This window comes from Antechinus flavipes, chromosome 2 (assembly GCF_016432865.1).
Source record: "Antechinus flavipes isolate AdamAnt ecotype Samford, QLD, Australia chromosome 2, AdamAnt_v2, whole genome shotgun sequence".
NCBI lineage: Eukaryota > Metazoa > Chordata > Mammalia > Dasyuromorphia > Dasyuridae > Antechinus > Antechinus flavipes.
This window is the reverse complement of record NC_067399.1, coordinates 207,526,277-207,544,889: the sequence shown is the minus strand read 5'-3', so window position 1 is coordinate 207,544,889 and position 18,613 is coordinate 207,526,277. Positions and strand designations below refer to the sequence as shown.

General features: G+C 33.6%; 1 protein-coding gene across 5 annotated transcripts in view; it reads right to left on the bottom strand.

The window, feature by feature from the left end:
* SPAST (spastin) overlaps positions 1–18,613 on the bottom strand; it is an 87,620-nt gene that overhangs the window by 36,005 nt on the left and 33,002 nt on the right. For 3 of the 5 annotated variants that reach the window (XM_051976125.1, XM_051976120.1, XM_051976121.1), the window contains exon 4: positions 10,014–10,109. The exons of the other annotated variants lie outside the window; for them this stretch is intronic. In XM_051976125.1, the coding sequence (XP_051832085.1) occupies positions 10,014–10,109 (96 nt within the window). The remainder of the gene's footprint in view (positions 1–10,013; positions 10,110–18,613) is intronic. 5 annotated transcript variants of the gene reach the window in all.

Below are 18,613 nucleotides of genomic sequence, written 5' to 3'. Positions count from 1 at the left end.
ATATATATATATACATATATATATATATAAAATACTATATGCTCAATTTTCAGGAAGAAAGAGCAGAAAATCTCCAAAGCATTTATTTTGGGTTTAAGAATGTAAGCAACTTTAGGTCTACTATCAAAAGCCTAGCATCCTGAGAAAACATAAGCAGAAGTTCTTAATCATATTATAGAAGGAAAAATGCAAATAATTTTTTACTGATAATCAGTGATAATCAGTGATTACAAATTCTTCTCCAGTTTTCATTTCCTGGGCAATCATAATGGGTGAGAGTACTGAGCCTAGTATTCATTTATTAACTGACAGTAAAAGGAAGTCTTATATGAGAGTACAAATGTCTTCCCAAACTCCTAATGCAATTAATAATTAATTTAAACCCTTGTTGGACTTTTGAAAATTTCCTATCCATTTAATTTGTTAACAAATTAAGCTCATAAAAAGTATAGTAACATTTAATGTACAAAGAAGCTGTCATTTCCTCAGGGTAAGTTAATTCTCAACGTGAACATTTTCCCCAACAAAACAAATTATAATGCATCTATGACTTACTCCTGGGGAAATTGCCTTATAAACATAAAGTTAAGTATTCACCTAGAGGTCCATAACATAAGTATCAGCAGTAGCATTTTATTCTAAGTGTTTCTAACGCCAATCTCTAACTTCAATATGTAGCATTTTATTAAAAAAATGTGACATTATGTCAAATACAATAATAATTCCTTTAATGTTAAAACAAAGCAAAACAAAAAACCTTTCAAATCTTACTTCTTACTCATAGCATTCTGGGTAAACAAATCTAGGCTTAACCAAATCACATCTTTCACAATGAAAAAAAAAAAAAACTTGATTACATCTTCTCTCAATTTTTATCCTTATATAGCTGAAGAATTCTAATTGTTTCACTCTATTCTCTATTGTCTCTCTGTTTAATCGCTTTCATGTTATTGTTACTGTTCAGTCTTTTCAGTTGTGTCTGACTTTTCATAAAACATTTGGTTAGTTTCAAAATGGTTTCCAAAACCATTTGGGATTTCTTGGTAAAGATATTGGAGTGATTTGCTTGCCATTTCCTTTTACAGATCATTTTACATATGAGATAACTGAGGCAAACAGGGTAAATGTCACATAGCTAGTAAATGTCTGAGGTTGAATTTAAACTCAGGATTTACTGACTCCACTCCTGACTTTTTTTTTTCCCTGAGGCTACTGGGGTTAAGTGACTTCCCCAGCATCACCCAGCTAGGACATATTTCGTTTCTGAGGCTGGATTGAATTTAGATCTTCCTGACTTCAGGGCTGGTGCTCTGTCCACTGTGTCATCTAGCTGCCCCACTCTCCCAATTCTTTATCCACTGTACCCCCTAGGTGTGTCTATAATAGATTCTTGAGTAAAGTATGAGGACTACAAGGAAATGTGAAAGATCTTTATGAAATTATATAAAGAAAAAAATAGATCTAGAAAAACAGAGTAACAATAAGAACAAATGGACAAAGAAAACTAATGAAGATGAATACAAATTGTCATAATACTCTATATACTGAAATTAACAGTTATTATAAACAAAATTAGTGCATTAGTGTTCAATGTAAAATTTTAGTAGAACATTTAACTTTTAAAAAACAATCTTTGTGAAAACTAAAACTGTTTCAAGATTTTCCTTTGGAATGCTTACCATCCATAAGAATTCTGTACCCTTAACCCCTGTGAATGTCAGGGTACAAATGTACTGTTGTTTTATTTATTCTGAGAACTAAACCGGATTTAAAAAAATACACATGCTAATTTTTTCAGAAAGCTGTAGATCAATTTCAAAAAAACATTCAAAGATTGAGAACAAAATGATAACTTTAGAAATCTCAGTTGAACATTAGTAAGCAAAAATTTGAATCATGTAGAGAACTAAGTGAAATAGGTTGCCCCAAACATGTGCTCTACAAAATGCGAAGAAAAAAAATCATTTATGATAATAATGAAAAGAACCTATTGTAAAACCATACATGGCAGAAAACATACACACACACACACACACACACACACACACACACTTTCTTTCTCCATCCCTTCCTCCTTCCCTCCCTCATACCTATTCTGGGGTAAACAGTAAAGGAATACTACCAATCAGCCAAGTTCTTTTCAAGACTAATTCCATCTCCCTTCCTCCCCCCCCCCCCCCTTAGTGCCTTTCCTTTAAGGATTCCTTTCTTTTCACCCTTAATTAATCTGGTATTGCTACCCCAACCTCATCACTTGGTGCTCGAAACCCTCTGGCCTTCTTGACGAAGCATATGGAATGAGCACCCCAATGTTTTTCTTGCTCCTCAAATGAGGCAGGGAGTGATATGAGAAGCCTAGTAAACACCTGGTATTTCAAAATCTGCTGGCCTTCTCCTTCGCCTAAAGATAATGTAGTTTCTATTAAAAGAGATGATAACAGAGGCAGCTAGATGGCACAGTGGATAGAGCATTGGCCCTGAGGTGAGGAGGACTTGAGTTCAAATCTGGTCTCAGACAAAGTGAGAGAGATGATACCTAATTAGTTATTTACAGAATCTTCAAGAAAGATGGTGAGAGAAAGAATTCATTTTGAATCTCTACTGTATATAAAACAATATTAATCAATTTGACAGAGACATATCAAAGGTGTATATATATATATATGTACATATGTATATATGTACATATACATATACATATATAAGGCCCCAGATCTGTGAACTGTGGATTCTAAGTTTACTTGCTTAACTAAGTTACAAAGACCCCCCATCCTTATCATTATGACCAAGCCCGACATGGCAGAGATCACAACTATTTGGAAAGTTCCTCAAAATATTTTTGCACCTCCAGACGAAACACTTTTCCAATAAGAGCAGGTGACCATCTCATGACTGCTTAGGTCACTGACTGTGAGCCTGTACCATTTTCTCCTGCCAATTTAAGGATAAGTCTGTCCATCTTATATGGAAATATTCCTTGCTTCACCCAACTTAAGATCCTGCTGACATATTACTCTGCTTATTCAATGGAATTATTCTGCATTTGGTATAGCTGTTCCAGAATAACTGGACATCAAGTCATATAAAAATAGGATCCTCCTGGAAGGAGGAGGCATCTCAGATTGTGAAGAAGATCTGGTTATGATGAAGATCTTTGCTAAGTTCTTTTCAGGACTAAGCCCACTATGAGGTACTCTGTCCCTTATAATGGCACCCTTCTCCTTACTTTATCAAACCCTGTTTCGTCTATCTACTCTCCAAATTTATTTCATATTTACCATTCCTGGTGTATCCCTTTGTTCATATATTCTAAATAAATCTATCTTTTGCCAAAGGAAAAAAAGGAATACTATTGATCCATAAAAGTATGGCTCATCTAAGTTGAGATTTGTTAATCAAACATTTAATAAGAAAATTGCTTATATAATATATCAGCAAGATTATGTGATGATCAAACATGATAGACGTAGCTTTTCTCAGCAATACACTGATACAAGACAATTCCAATACTTCAGATGGAAAATGCCATCTGTACCCAAAGAAAAAACTATGGAGATTGAATAAAGATTGAAGCATACTGAATGGGATAAACTAAGTGAAGACCTCTCATGGGAATGTGGCTTTGATCTATGGCCTAATTGTGATTTGAGACTTTGCAATAACTAGTAGAGTTATAGTTAAAAAGTTGCTGGTGTTCGACTGTCTTGGATGAACATTTCCCCTCCTGTTCCCCCCACCCCCACCTCTTAATTAGCATTTAAGTACTTCTTTTAAACTCATGGCTTTAGGAATTTGGGTAACAGAATTCTCTCATCTAAGAATATCTGCTAGTATAGCAATTCTCTAGGGAAAATTTGAATTAAGAATTTGTTATTTATTCTTTTACTTCTAGGATGGATTTAGTGTTCAGAGTGAGCCTCAACTCCCCCAGGCAATGGAAGAAAAGATTGGGGATGGGGGAGGGGGGCTTCTGCATTAGGGTCTATTTAATCTTATGTTTTGTAGTTTGTGCTTGCACTTCTCTACTAATTATCTTGTCTGCTGGGAGATGCCCTTTCTATTCAGATCATCATAAATGCTTTTTAACTTTTTTTTTTTTTTAACGTTAAGAATCTCTGATTTTAATTTGGGTAAGGGTCAATGTCGCACGCAATACAATTTTCAACTTTTAAAAAATCTACTTAAAAAAAAATTGTTTGCTTTTTTCTTGTGGCTTTTCCTTTTTGTTCTGACTTTTCTTTTATAACATGACTAATATGGAAATGTGTTCAAATGATTGTACATGTATAACTTGTATCAGATTGCTTATGTGTGGAAAGGTGAAGAACTTACAGATTAAGCACATATTGATCGGAGACTGTTAGCTAAAGTAGATCAAGTCTATAGGCCTCAGTTTCGGCTTCTCCGGAGTCATGTGATTTAGATAAGGCCTGGACTACATTCCATTGTCCAAAGAAAGGATTAAAAACATATGTGGCCGAAGAACCTATATATCACCTTGTCTACTACATTCCACTGACCAAGTAGGGGAATACAGACTTATGTGACCAATCACAACATATAGAGGATGGGATTTTTGGAGATTCTTTGTCTGAAATGTATAAAAGCTATGAACATTTTCAAGGGAGTGGCTCTCTCCTGTTGTGAATTTGGCTCATAGGCCAGGATGGGGTCCACTTCTCAAGATTCTAATGAATAATTCTGCTTTCTATGAGTGATCTCTGTAGTAGTCACTTTGGGTAAGTCTTTTTGTCTCAAACACTTACTATCTTTGGGAGGGAAGAAAATAAAATTTGGAACTCAAAATCTTACAAAAATGGAAATGTTGAAACCTACCTTTATATGTAATTGTTAAAATGAAATAAGTTGCTATTACAAAATAAAATGCTATTTTAAAAAAAAGAAAGAAAGAAAATTGCTTAAAGACCATGGAGAACTTCACACTTCTCAGACTGGCTAAGAAAACAGGAAAAAATGATAAATGTTGGAAGGGATGTGAGAAAACTGGAATACAATTCATTATCAATGGAGTTGTAAACTGAACCAACCATTCTGAAAAGCAATTTGGAAATATGCACAAAAGGCTATCAAACTGCATACTTGATCCAGTGTCTCTACTGGCTCTGTATCTCAAAAAGATCATTAAAAAAGGGGAAAAGACCCTCATCTGCAAAATGTTTGTAGCAGCCCTTTTAGTAATTGCAAGGAACTGGAAAATGAGTGGATGTGCATCAGCTGGGGGATGGCTGAATAAGTTTTGGTACATAAATGGAATGGAATATTATTGTTCTATAAGAAATGATGAGCAGGATGATTTCATCCTGGAATTAAGCCTGGAAAGACTTACATGAAGTGATGCTAAGTGAAGTTGTTAGGGACTTTCCTTCTGAAGATTGCCATGTATGCCATGTCAGCTGGTAGGGTGGCCCCAGGAGGTAAAAAAGAGCTTGGTCTCTAAGGCAGACTGTGTCTTACAGGTGTTTCCTTGAGATGGTGAGGGACGTGTCCTTTTGCTAGATCTTTTCTTAGGACGCAGCACTAACTCCAAGTATCTCTTTTCCGCGGATCTACTTACATAGTGCTGAGTGGGCTAGGCACAAGGTACTCTCAGAAAAGAGTAAATATAAATAACTAGCTTTGAATCCATAGGCAAGAAGGATGTGGAGAAAAGTAGAGAGAGGCAGAGATATAGAGAGATTCAGGGATGCAGAGAAATACATATTCTTGCCCTTGCTTCCTGTTAACCCCTGCCAAGATTACTAATAAAGAAAGGTTGTTTGGCACCTTAACATCAGTTTGTCCTCATGTCTATCGGGGAAGATAGGATGTAGGTCTTGGCAATCAGTAGCCTCAGTGGGAACTTACAAATGAATAAAACCAAGAGAACATTGAACATAGCCAACAACAAGATAATGTGATGATCAACTGTGATAGATTTGGATCTCTTCAAAAATAAGATGATTAAAGGCAAATCCAATAAATCTGTGATGGAAAAAGCCATCCACATCCAGAGAAAGAATTATGGAGATTGTATGTAGATCACAACAGATTAATTTCACCTGTTTTGTTGTTGTTTGTTTGCTTAGTTTTTTTTTTCCTTTCTCATTCCTCCCCCCCCCCTTTTGATATGATTTTTCTTGTGCAGCATGACAAATATGGAAATATATTTAGAAGAGTTGCACATGTTTAACCTATATTGGATTACTTGCTGTCTAGAAGAAGGGAGAAGGGGAGAGGGAGAAAAATTTGGAACACAAGGTTTTGCAAGGATAAATGTTGAAAACTATCTTTGCATATATTTTGAAAAATAAAAAGCTATCATTATATATATATATATAATATAATGATAGCTTTTTATTTTTATATATTTTATATATTTATATGTATATATATGACCATGGAGAACTTTTGCAAAAGGAAGGAAGATGTTGCAAACAAGTATATGATATACGGAACTTTTATTTCATCCCAAACCCTACAGTGTTTTATACTGAATAGATAACCCTAATAAAAGGATAAAAACTCTAAAACTCAAAACCCCCCATTATAAATAGATACTTCCATTTCAACAGATTCATAATCTCATGGATATAGGTTCACTCTTCAACAGTGATAACACAACTCCTTCATAGTTATCTCATCTTGTGAGAGACTAGTCTAAATTCTTTTATAAATCCCGAGAGGACCTATCTAGCCCTGAATGCTTGTGATTTTTTTTCCTTTTAAAAAATATTAGTATATAATTACTGATTAACCAACTTCCCTCTTTAGTCATAAATCTTTTTAATGGCACCATTACGTTTTAAAGCTGAAAAGAACCCTCTGATTATATCTAATACTGTTTTAAATTACCTAACAATGTTCATAATTATTTTAATTATAAGCAGTATCAATTTAGACAAAAGCAGAGAGTACTGTATAACAAAGATAGGATGCAAAAATTATCTCAAACTTAGCATATTAGGCCATATCTAATACTAAAGAATTTAAAGGATTAAGTAAAAGATCTTAAACTTTAATTCAAAAAGCAATTTTAAAAGTACAAAATAGGGGAAGTCATACTTTAAACTATTTCAACTGAACGAGATCTGGAAATCTTGACGCAGCTAGATAGAACAGTGAATAGAACACCAACCCTGGAGTCAGGAAGAGATGAGTTCAAATGTGACCTCAGACACTTAACACTTGTAACCCTGGGCAAGCCACTTAACCCTGACTACCACAAAAAAAGAAACCCCCTCTCTCAATCTAGAGAGCTTAAAAATAAAATAAGAAAAAAAAAAAAACACAAATTAAAAAATGCAACGTGGAAACCCAAAAGAATACAGCCAAAAGAATAAAGAAAACAGTGAAAATCACAAAATAAATTCCATCAATATCACTACCATATCCAAGAGAATAGCGGCCAGGACTAAAGAAACAATTACTAATGGACTCTGCCATGCACAAAAAATATCTACAGTACTTATTGTATATAAATGTATACATATTTAAGAATAAAAAAGATTATTCTGAAAGTACATAGTGATTACCTAAATTAATTTACTTATACAATATCATACCTATTAAACTATCACTTACTTTAAAGAGTTAAAAAATATAATACTAAAATTCACCTCGAGTAATACAAGATCAAGAAACATAAAACATTAATTAAAAAAGTGGGAAATTGGGGGGAGGGAAGGCTAACAGTTACCTGAACTTAAATTAAGAAACTGCCATCAGCAAAAGGATTTGATACTTAATTAAACACAGAAAGGTTGGCCAAGGAAACAGACTAGGAACACAACATTTAGAAACAAATGGACATAGTAGTATAATATTCATATGCAATAAGCCAAAAGGTGAATGATAATTACTGGGATAAGAACTCAGTGACTGACAAAAACTGTTGGAAAATCTAAAAAGCACTTGTAGCCAAAATTAGTATAAATCATCATCATCTCATGCCATAAACCAAAGATAAGCTAAAAGTGGAGATATATAGATACAGATATTTATATATGCAAATATATATGTATATATATGAATGACTTTGACATTAAAAAGTCAAATGATTAAGAAATCAGTGGAGAAAGGAAGAAATTGCCATTCACAACTATAAATTGGTCAGGAAGAGTTCATGACTAAAGAAAGATAGAGAAGATCACAGAAGAGAGTGGATAATTTTGATTGCATAAAATTAAAATGGTTTTTGCATAAGCAAAACGAATGTAGTTGACATCAGAAAGGAATTTATGAGGGAAAATATTTTTGTAGCAAGTTTCTCAAAGATCATATCCAAGATATATAAGGTACTAATTCAAATTCTTAAGAGCCATTCCCCAAGAGACAAACTGTTAAGGGATGTGAACAGTTTTCAGAGAAAGAAATCTAAGTTCTCAACAAACAAATGGAAAGATATTCCATATCACTAAAAATGCAAAAATGAAAGCATCTATGAATTCCAACTTTCAGAGTTGCATATTGAATTTGTCATACACATAAAAAAGAAAAGCAAGTTCTATGTAAACTTGGCTCTTTCATGTACACTGAATATAGAAATGTTTGTTTTATTTTGTGTTTAAGTTGAGGAAAAAATATGAAAAAAAATTTAAAAGCATACTAAAAAGAAAATGCAGAAAAGTTTGTGAGTAGGAAATGATAATGATTTGACAACATGATATGAGGATTTTTTTTTTTTTTAAAGGAAATCAAGATGTTTGGCTTGGAGAAGAGAAGACTAGAGAGGACATGGCAATGGTGTTCAAATATCTGAAGGATTATCATAAGGAAAAGGATTTATTCCATTTTGCCACAGAGGATAAATCTAAAAGCAGGGGGTGGAAAATTCACAGAAGCAGATCTAACAATACATATGGTGTACTTGCATAGTTTATAATCAGAAAAAGTAGAAAAGAGCTCTCACAAAAAGACTCCAAGCAAAACGACTGTCAGGTAAAGGTATAGAACTAGATGTTTTCTAAATTTAACTAAACTGAATAGCCTCTGAAATCCCTTTCAATTTTGTGTTCTGTGATAATCTAATCAAATTTATGCTAACATCACAATTTGATAGTAAAAATAATATTGTAAAACATTCCAAATCAGTTCAGCAAAATATTTGTCTTTTAGAGAATTTCTCAAAGAACGCTACTCTGCAATCTTTCCTATAGTTCAGTATTTCATAACCATTGTAATAAAGCCAGGGAAGTTTCTAACATCTAACCTAAATTGCTCGTACAACATTTCATAGTGAGCAATAACTTTCACTAGACATAAAGGGAGGGGCGGGGAGGAAGTATACAAAACCATCTAGATGACACAAATTAATAGACTGAAAATTCTATAACATTTGATTTCTTCTTAGTTTTGCCATCCACTTACCAAGCAAGTATAATAAATTTCCTCTGTTCCAAAGAGATTCAGTGGAATTGTTTGAACATTCTAACTTCTTTTGTTACATAAACCTGACTTCAAATTTTTAATTTATTTTAAATTATTGATAAACTATATCTAAAGATACATATATAATATATACATTATATTAAAGCATAATTAGAAAATATAAATTCTAATTCTAAAATAACGAAAACAGTGGAAATCACAAAGTAAATTCCATCATATCACTACCATAATCCAAAAGACACAAAAAATACAACTTTCATGTCCTTTTCAAGAATATGAATTTCAAAAGCCAATTAAAAGGTGTTATTCATATTAAATAGACTATGCACAAAACCATAAAGGAGAACAGAAGCATGTAACTATTTTGCCTTTTAGTTAATATTGTCTTCGTAATATAAGTTTACTTATATATATCATCAGCAATAAGAAAATGCAAGGGAAAAATATGTTATTTAATGTCAAAGAATAAACAGAGCCTTATGAAAATGTAAAACTAAAATAAAAAACTAAAATTTCTTAAACAGAATTAAGTGTAAGATTAGGGGATTTAAGTTTGCTTGCAAGTCTTACAATTTGCAGTTAAGAAAGGTGCTCATTAACATAAGTGTCAGTTAACCCAAACCCACCTGACTGGAGATGTCCATTGCGGCATGTCAGGTTAGTAGTGTCATTATAGACGTCCGTTTGTGACTTGGGAAATTGCAAAACTGGTTGCAGCTTCTCTATGCAACAAATAGAAAGGGAGTAAAAAAATACAAAATAACCAAAAAACTCAATAAACAAATAAAATGTGCATATAAGATCAAATAGATTTTAGAGTTTAGCTTTTTTTTGCATTTATATAAAGCATAACTTCTAGTTAACACAAAAGATAGGCATAATAAATAACAGAAATCAGCAACTACAGTACTTATTTGTAGGCAAAAAGAAAGGTTATTAAATTATAAAAAGTCTAGTATTTGCTTGTTATCATCATTAATAAATACTTGTTCAGCACCTACTATGGATAAGAAACTGAGCTAGGCACTACAGATAATACAAAGAAGTCTAAAACAGTACAATTCCTATTTTTTAAGACTTTAAAATCTACTTGGAAAATTTAAAATATACAACAATGAAAAAACCTACAATACTATACCTACATATGAAACAAGACAAAAGCAGAAGAGTTTTTATTAGAGGGACATCACTGTGGGCTAGGTGACATGTAAACAAAAGCTTTATATAAAAGAGAGTTCAGACTTGGATCTTGGAATGTAGTAGCTAGGATTTTGATGAGTAAAATGGAAAAGAAAAATAACCCAAAAGAAAACAGAATTAGAAAAATTACAGAAGTACAGACAAAAAAAGGAAAGTAACCTTCCCCCCCCCTTTTTAATGGGGGTATCATTCTATATGAGTCATGAAGAAACCATGATCTCATTTTACAATTTACATGTTACATTTACAATCAAGCAAGCAAAACACAAATTCTGTGATAAAATTCTTTCTGATGATGCAAATCAAGATTATTATTGCTCAGAAAACTTTATTCACAATAATTCTTACACCTTAATGTCACATCTTATTTCATGAATAACTCATATATATTTGATTTAATGTATGATGGAACAATATATACACACTACTATTATTTGTTTTCAATCTTGCTCTCCAAAGAAAACTAGAGCTACTAATGTTTCTAGGAACCACTGCCCTGAATTATCTGTATAGGTCAAGGAAGAATCCTGCTGTTTGTGTGATGGACTTGGCTCTTTTCAATAATGAGGTGATTCAAAGCAATTCCAATAAACTTGGGATGGAAAGTGACATCTGCATCCAGGGAGAGAATTAAGAAGACTAAATGTGGACCAAAAGCATATTTTCACCTTTTTTTTGTGGTTCGTTCTTTAGTTTTTTCCTTTCTTGTGTTTTTTCCCCCTTTTGATCTGTGTTTGTGTGTGTGTGTGTGTGTGTGTGTGTGTGTGTGTGTGTGTGTGTAGCATAACAAATATAGAAATCTGTTTAGAAGAAGTGAGTTTAACCTATATCGAATTGCTTGCTGTCTTGGGGAGGAGAAAAATAATATTAAATATTAATAATAATATTAAATATTAAAAATTGAATGCTATTTTCTTGAGTCATTAAAAACACACCTAAAGCACTTCTGCGGTTCATTTTTAGGGAACTCAAGAGGAATATATATATATACATATATATATTCTCCCCCTACTCTGCATTTCAAAAATTCGCTTTATGTCATTTGTTTGGAAAATAGTTCCCTGTTTTGTCAGAGAATTTATCTTTAGTTTATGATTATAAGAATAATCACAATCTTGGTATCATCTGTTTCAAAATATTTAAATTATTTATGATTTATTTTTTTAAAAATACCTCTAGCTACACCTTAAAAACATTTACAGTAAACTAAGAAATCAACATCCTTCTAAATTAGACAAATGTTTAATTAAGTAAGACATTCCATAGAATAATTTAAATGACATTTTTCACTTTCTATGCAATTAGATAATTAGATAATCAAAAGACATTCCATGAAGTTGACAAAATTAAGAGTGAATTTGAGCCAATGTAAAATCACACTCACACACATACACACACACATGTGTTCAGCTATGCCCCATCTATGCAAAAGTATTTCCACACAAAAACTCTTAGCAAGAATTTCATTCAAAATATCACTTTAAAAAACAGATACATTTCTCTTTAAAAGCTTTCCATAACCATATGTTATCAATCCACTAAAGCTCATAAAATGATCAAATGTTAGAATATGAAGCTATTTTCTACTTCTAATCTCACATTTTTATAGATGAAGAAATTGAGGCCCAGAAACAGTAGAAAGATCAAATTAAGAATTAGGACTTGGGTCTCCTGATTCTCAGTCCAGTATTCTTTCCATTGTTTTATATTGTCATTCTGTGGCTGTTTTGAAATAAATCTTCACTCTAATACCAGCTTTTATCAAAATAAAAAATTAAACATATTGATCTTAAAAGCTAATTAAAACCTAATTTTTTACTATACTATATAAAATGTATTACTCTCTCAGATTATAGAGGAAATATATTCTACACAATATGGCAAATAGCACCCTGTATCTAGAAATAAAGTATATATTTGGGAAGAAAACTCATTTTTCTTTTAAATGTCATTAACAAATTATTTATGCCATTTAAGTTATAAATTCTTAAATAGCATACTGAATGAGCACTTCATTTTCATCATGACAGAAATTCACTTTTTCAAGTGGAACAAACTATTATCACTGCCTCATTTTCTAACACAAATGCTCTATCCTTCCATAAACTGTCCTATTTGACTTATATACTGCATTCAATAACAGAATGTTAATTCTTGAGGACAAAAGTTGGTTCATTTTAGTTTTTGCACTGACAGCACATAATAGACGTTTAACAAAATGTTTGAACTGAATTCCAGGGAGACACTGTGAGATATAGAGAAGAAAGAAACCAGAACTGATATAAAGGCTGGAAAGGTTATCTATTATAGGAATCTGGTTGCTATAACAAGCTCAATCTACTGCCACCTGACTGCAACAACACTGGAAATCACAACTTCATAAAACTTACATGAAAACTAGGTTTATTAAAAGAGAAACAAACATGCATGTAGGATACCAAGACAGAGCAAAGAGTTCACAATTCTTACATAAGTATGCATATTTATGACAAAAGGGCAAAAGAAAGAAGACAGCAGAATCTCCAGCAAAAGGGGCATGGCTTGGGAGAAGGTCCAGTAAAGATTGGAAAAGGACAAAACCCCTCCTGAAAAGAAAGGAGAGCAAGGTGATGGCAAAAGTCACATTATTTTCCCTTGAGAATTGCTAGATCATGAAGATAGGATTTATTTATAAGGATCCCAGCTGCAGAAGCCTAGTGAAAACTGTCTAGCATGTGTCTTGACTCCAAAGCTCACACAAGGAGTCCAGTTTGAGATGCAAATAACAAATTATGTCAACTGGCAGGGAGAGGGGGATGGTAAGATAAGGGAAGGGAAGATATCCTTGACACATTCAAAGCCTCTTGCATGTTCTGGATCCAGTGTTTCTGGAAAATATGGCCACTCAAAAAGATAAGTTCAGTCTTTATCAATAGTGAGATACGGACTAATATGTCTTGGATCCAATCAGCTTTACATTTTGTAGTCAAAGTTGGGTGAGAGTGTATGGAGTAAGCACAGAGGAAACACTGGTTGAAGGTAATAGGCCTGAAACAATAAGATGATTGATTCGAAGGAAACTTGGAAACCATGTAGCACTTATTCTTGAACAAGAATCTCCTCAACAGCTATTCAACAGAATCTGTTGGACTTTGCTTGAAGACCTCCAATAAGGAGAAAAAACATTATCTGCCCATATTGACTTTTGAACATCTCTAATTGTTTTTAAGTTTTTCTTCATATAAAGTCTAAATCTGCCTCTGCAAATTCCATCCTTTGCTCACAGTCCTGCCTTCTAATTTCCCTTAGGCCAATTCTTCAAATACTGTAAGATAGTCATGTTCATCCAAATCTTTTCTTCATCAGTTCAATATTGTCTTAATTGATGCAATTCCATAGTCCCTTGTGAATCTGAATTTTTAAAGTAAGTTGTGTCCAGTTTCATTCTTGCTCTATCTGTACTGTGTAAATTAAACTTTTGCCTAATTACCCATCGCTTTAGAAGGAAACCCAATGGAGAACATATAGCATTTGGGACACAATACTATTTAGAATATCAACTAAAAAAAGAACTGGTAACATTTAAAGCTTTAACTCAAAACCAGTGTTTTCTCAAAGCTTTTTATCCTTATCAATTCCACCTATACAATCTCTTTGGCTTTCATCCTGCCATCCCACCTTATGCAGACCTTTATCACCTCTTACTTAGACTACTTGAAAAAATTCCTGGCTCTTCTTTCTACCTTCAATATCTCCACATCTTCAATCAATCCTTCACAATGCCAAACTTGTTTTCAAAATACTTAGATCATTCCCCTTTCAATGGCTATTGCCTACAAGATATGTAACCCACTCTTTAGCATTGTACTCGGGGTCCTCCACAATCTAGCACCAACCTATCTTTCCTGCTTTTTCTTCATACTATTCCCCTTCACATATCAGGCCCCAGGAAAAAAAAAATGAATTTATAAATATTTCCGGATTTCACCTTGACCTGCTTCCCCCAAATGGACTAGGATTGTCTACTTCAGGTGAAAGACCTACATCTTACATTATACTTCTAGCAGGATAGCCATCCCTCTCATCTCCCCTCCCCAAGCCCATCCCAAAACTTGGACTATATTCTTGTATGCTAGGTTGTGATAGGTAAGTTTTCACTTTTTATTGTTCAGAACTAGGCTATCGCTACACTAAACTATACTGTCAAAACTATAGCTATCATCCTTTTCTCTTCTTACCAGAACCTTGGACTCCATTCCTGGGACGCCAGGCTCTGAACTTTCATTTTGCTAATCAGACTCCCATACTACTTTCTAGCCATCCCTACATCATGCTGCCTATGCCTCTTCATGTTATTTCTCCCTATTAAAATCTAAATTCCTTGAGTGAAGGGAATTAAGGAATCTAATCAACGAAAACAATCAACAATACTCCAGGGCTGTGATGTCAAACTCAAAATAGAAGGGGATTACTAAGTCATACTTAAGGATCCTTGTGGGCAGCACACTGACATAGAAAACATATAAGAATGATATCTATGTTCTACTATATTATCAAAAGATAATGGAACATAGCAGGATTGAGAAGTAAGCCTGGGATGAGCTGCCACTGTCCACTGCTTCCCTGGTTGCAAATTAGTAGTGTTACCACCAATGCTCTGTAAGAATAAAAGAATTCTTTATTTTGATTCTCGTGAGATGCAGGTGTATTCCCAAGGAGGGTACACCAAATACAGAATCAGAAGCAAGTTTATTCTGCTAATTTGGTTCTTTATCCCTCCCTTCAATGTTCAAATTGGTCAACTTTACAGTCAAGAGTTAATTGCAACTAGTCAGCTTTACAATCCAAATTACAATTAGGTCAGATTTACAGGTAACTTGTACATGTACAGGTAACATTGTAACTTGTACAATTGTAATTAGGTTACAACTGTTCGATTTCCCAATCCTCTTTATTCACCCATTTCATATGTCAAAAGGCTTGTATGGGCCTCAATCTCTTTGCTCTCGGCTCCAATATGAAATGTAGACTCATTAGGCTCTAGCCTCTATTTCCTCCACAGCCCAGTTGCCTGGTTCTGCTCCTGCCTGAGCTTCCCTGGACCATGACCAACACTGAGCACCTTCACTGCCATCTAGCCCTACAGCACTCAGTGAGGACTGGTAGGGGACTTCATCAAGTGTTTTGATCAGAAGAGATTTTGCATGAAGTTTCTTAGGATTTCAGAAGAACATCTGAAACAGCACTATGCTGAACTAAAGGACAGGTCATTTTCTCTGGGCTTATGAAGAACATGAACATGGGCCTGTTGTAGCCTGGTCTGAGAGGATTTGAATGTGGTAAAACATGCAGAATGATGCTGGGGGATACCAATCCAGCTGATTCCAAGCCAGGTACCATTCGTAGAGATTTCCACATTCAAGTTGGCAGGATCATTCATGATAGTGATTCTGTAAAAAAGTGCTGAGATCAGCCTGTGGTTTAAGCCTGAAGAGCTAGTTGACTATAACTCTTGTGCTCATGACTGAGTCTAGGAATAAGGATTTTAAAAGTGGATTTGGACTGTATCCATTCCTTTTATTAGCTATAGTATGCTTGCGTATCTCTTCATTACTGACTGTGAGTGTGAGTGTGTGTATGTATGTGTATGTGTATGTGTGTGTATCCATTCCTGAAAATGCCATTTCATGCCAGGAGATTAAAACGAATTGGAGGCATCATTTTCTAAAATACTCTAACCCTATTCAATAAAGCTTTGAAAATGAAAAAAATAAAGAAAAAAAGGTTTGTGACTTGTCATTAACACTAGCCAGTTTGAGCTGGTCTAAGCTTAGATCCCTTTGTCAGAAATTGTGTTGTTTAGCCAATTCCTTAACTCATATGGTGATTGGTTGCAGACATCTTAACAAATATTTCACTCCTCCCTTCATCCTATTTTGACATTATCTGTGGAAACCTAATTTCTCATAGTTCACATTATTATTTATTTTGCTAGATTTACACTTAATTACATTTTAATCCAGTTATCTACACTAGGGAGTGTTGTAGGTACAAGCCTGGTAAGTGACATTTCGACTCAGAAAGACCAATATTGGGTAGAGCATGCTGACAGAGAAGGTAATGGTTTCAAGGTTTAGCCTGAGACAGCTACTTTTGGATATGACCAATGAGTAAATATATATTGAATAAATCTAACAAATATTTTGTTTTTTCTTTTTTTTTTTCCCTACTCAATTTAGGGAAAGAGTTTTCAGGAAGCTAAAAATAGTACTGTTAAAAGAATTAGAAAAAAGAGATAGTCACTGAAGTATCATTTTTAAATGCACAGAAGCAACAGAAATACAAAAGAAAATAGAGAAGCAGGACAGCTCTAAAATCAATACGTTAAATATGTTATGTGTTTAAAAAGAAAAGCAAATGTACATAAAAGCTTCACTTTCATATGTAATCTTCATATGTACCTAATATATAGAAAATTTCATTTTATTTGTTGTTTTTGAGGTAGGTAACTTTAAAAAAAGAAAAAAAAACTTAAGACAGTTTTTTAAAGCCAAATTAATTCCTAAGGTCTCTTTTGATTTTAATATTCCAATGAACCGGCTGCTGTAAACATCATCAGAATGCCCAAAACTCAAATTCCAATCTATTAAAATTCAAGCCAACCTGATTACTAAGTTGACTGATATCCTGACCTTTATATTTACCAGTCTAAGACTGCTATAGATATTAGTTTGCTCTGAGACCATTAACAGATTAATATTTTCTATATGAACCAGCATTTTCAATAATTCCAGAGGTCCAGACATTCTAACATTTATGTCCCAGTTATCTAATATAAATCAGGTGATTTGTATTTAGTATTGACATATACTAGGCTAACGTAGCATTCTCAGCTTCCTTCCATTTCTGTAGACAAAACATAAGGAAAGCCACTGCACATACACAGTGACTTCCCTTCAGCTTTACTTTGCAGGGTCAGACAGACAGGCACCATGGCTGCTTTGGGTACAACCTGCACATACCTCTAGGGTAGGCTGAATACCAACTACCCTTTTCTCACAAAGCACAAAGGACTACAGAGCTTTTGTGCTCTAAGCTAGCTGATATAATATACCTTGGAAGAGATTTTGTTAACTAACAGGTAGGTCATCAGATTTTTCTCAGTGATAATGCTCTTCAAATGAACCATTCAGAGGCAGGAACTATTTGTGTTGGTAAAAGACATGAATTAGAGCAAACATAACAATGATTTTAAAATGTCACCACCAATTAACTTTAAATTCAAAGAAAACTGTTTGCAAAATTTTTGTTTTTTTCGTCTCAGGTTATTTTTACTTCTTTCTAAATCCGATCTTTCCTGTGCAACAAGATAACTGTATAAATATGTATACATATATTGTTATTTAACATATACTTTAACATATTTAACATGTATGGGATTACCTGCTATCTAGGGGAGGGGGTGGGGGGAAATAGGAGAAAAGTTGGAACAGAAGGTTTTGCAAGGGTCAATATTGAAAAATTACCCATGCATATGTTTTGTATATAAAAAGCTATAATAAAAAATAAAATTAAAAAAATTGTTTGCCTAAAAATGAAGACCAGAAATGAATGAAAACTATTTTAAGTTCACTTTCATATCCATTATTAAAAAGTTCTACTTGTTACCGAAATACATAGGGGAGCTTATTTCTGTGTATGTCTACATGAAGCCCTAAAGTCCTAAAGATCTCAATTCATGGAAATCACAGCAAAAGTGAAACTATTCCAATCAAGTACATTGTTAGTCAAGAAAAATCAGCTAAGACATCTTTCTCCTAGAGAAGCAAATGCCCTGTTTAAGGAACTCAAATTTTTGAATTTATAAACAAACAAAAACTTCCCAATATAGCCAGAGAACAATTAAAAAAGAGTGCAAACAGATTTGCTTGAAGTTAAGTGAAAAACGATTTGTCCAGATAAAAAGTTCTACAATGGAAAAACAGTATTGCCAAAAAAACTCTGCTTCCCATTGCTTCAAGACATTTCCAATAGATTTGGGATGGAA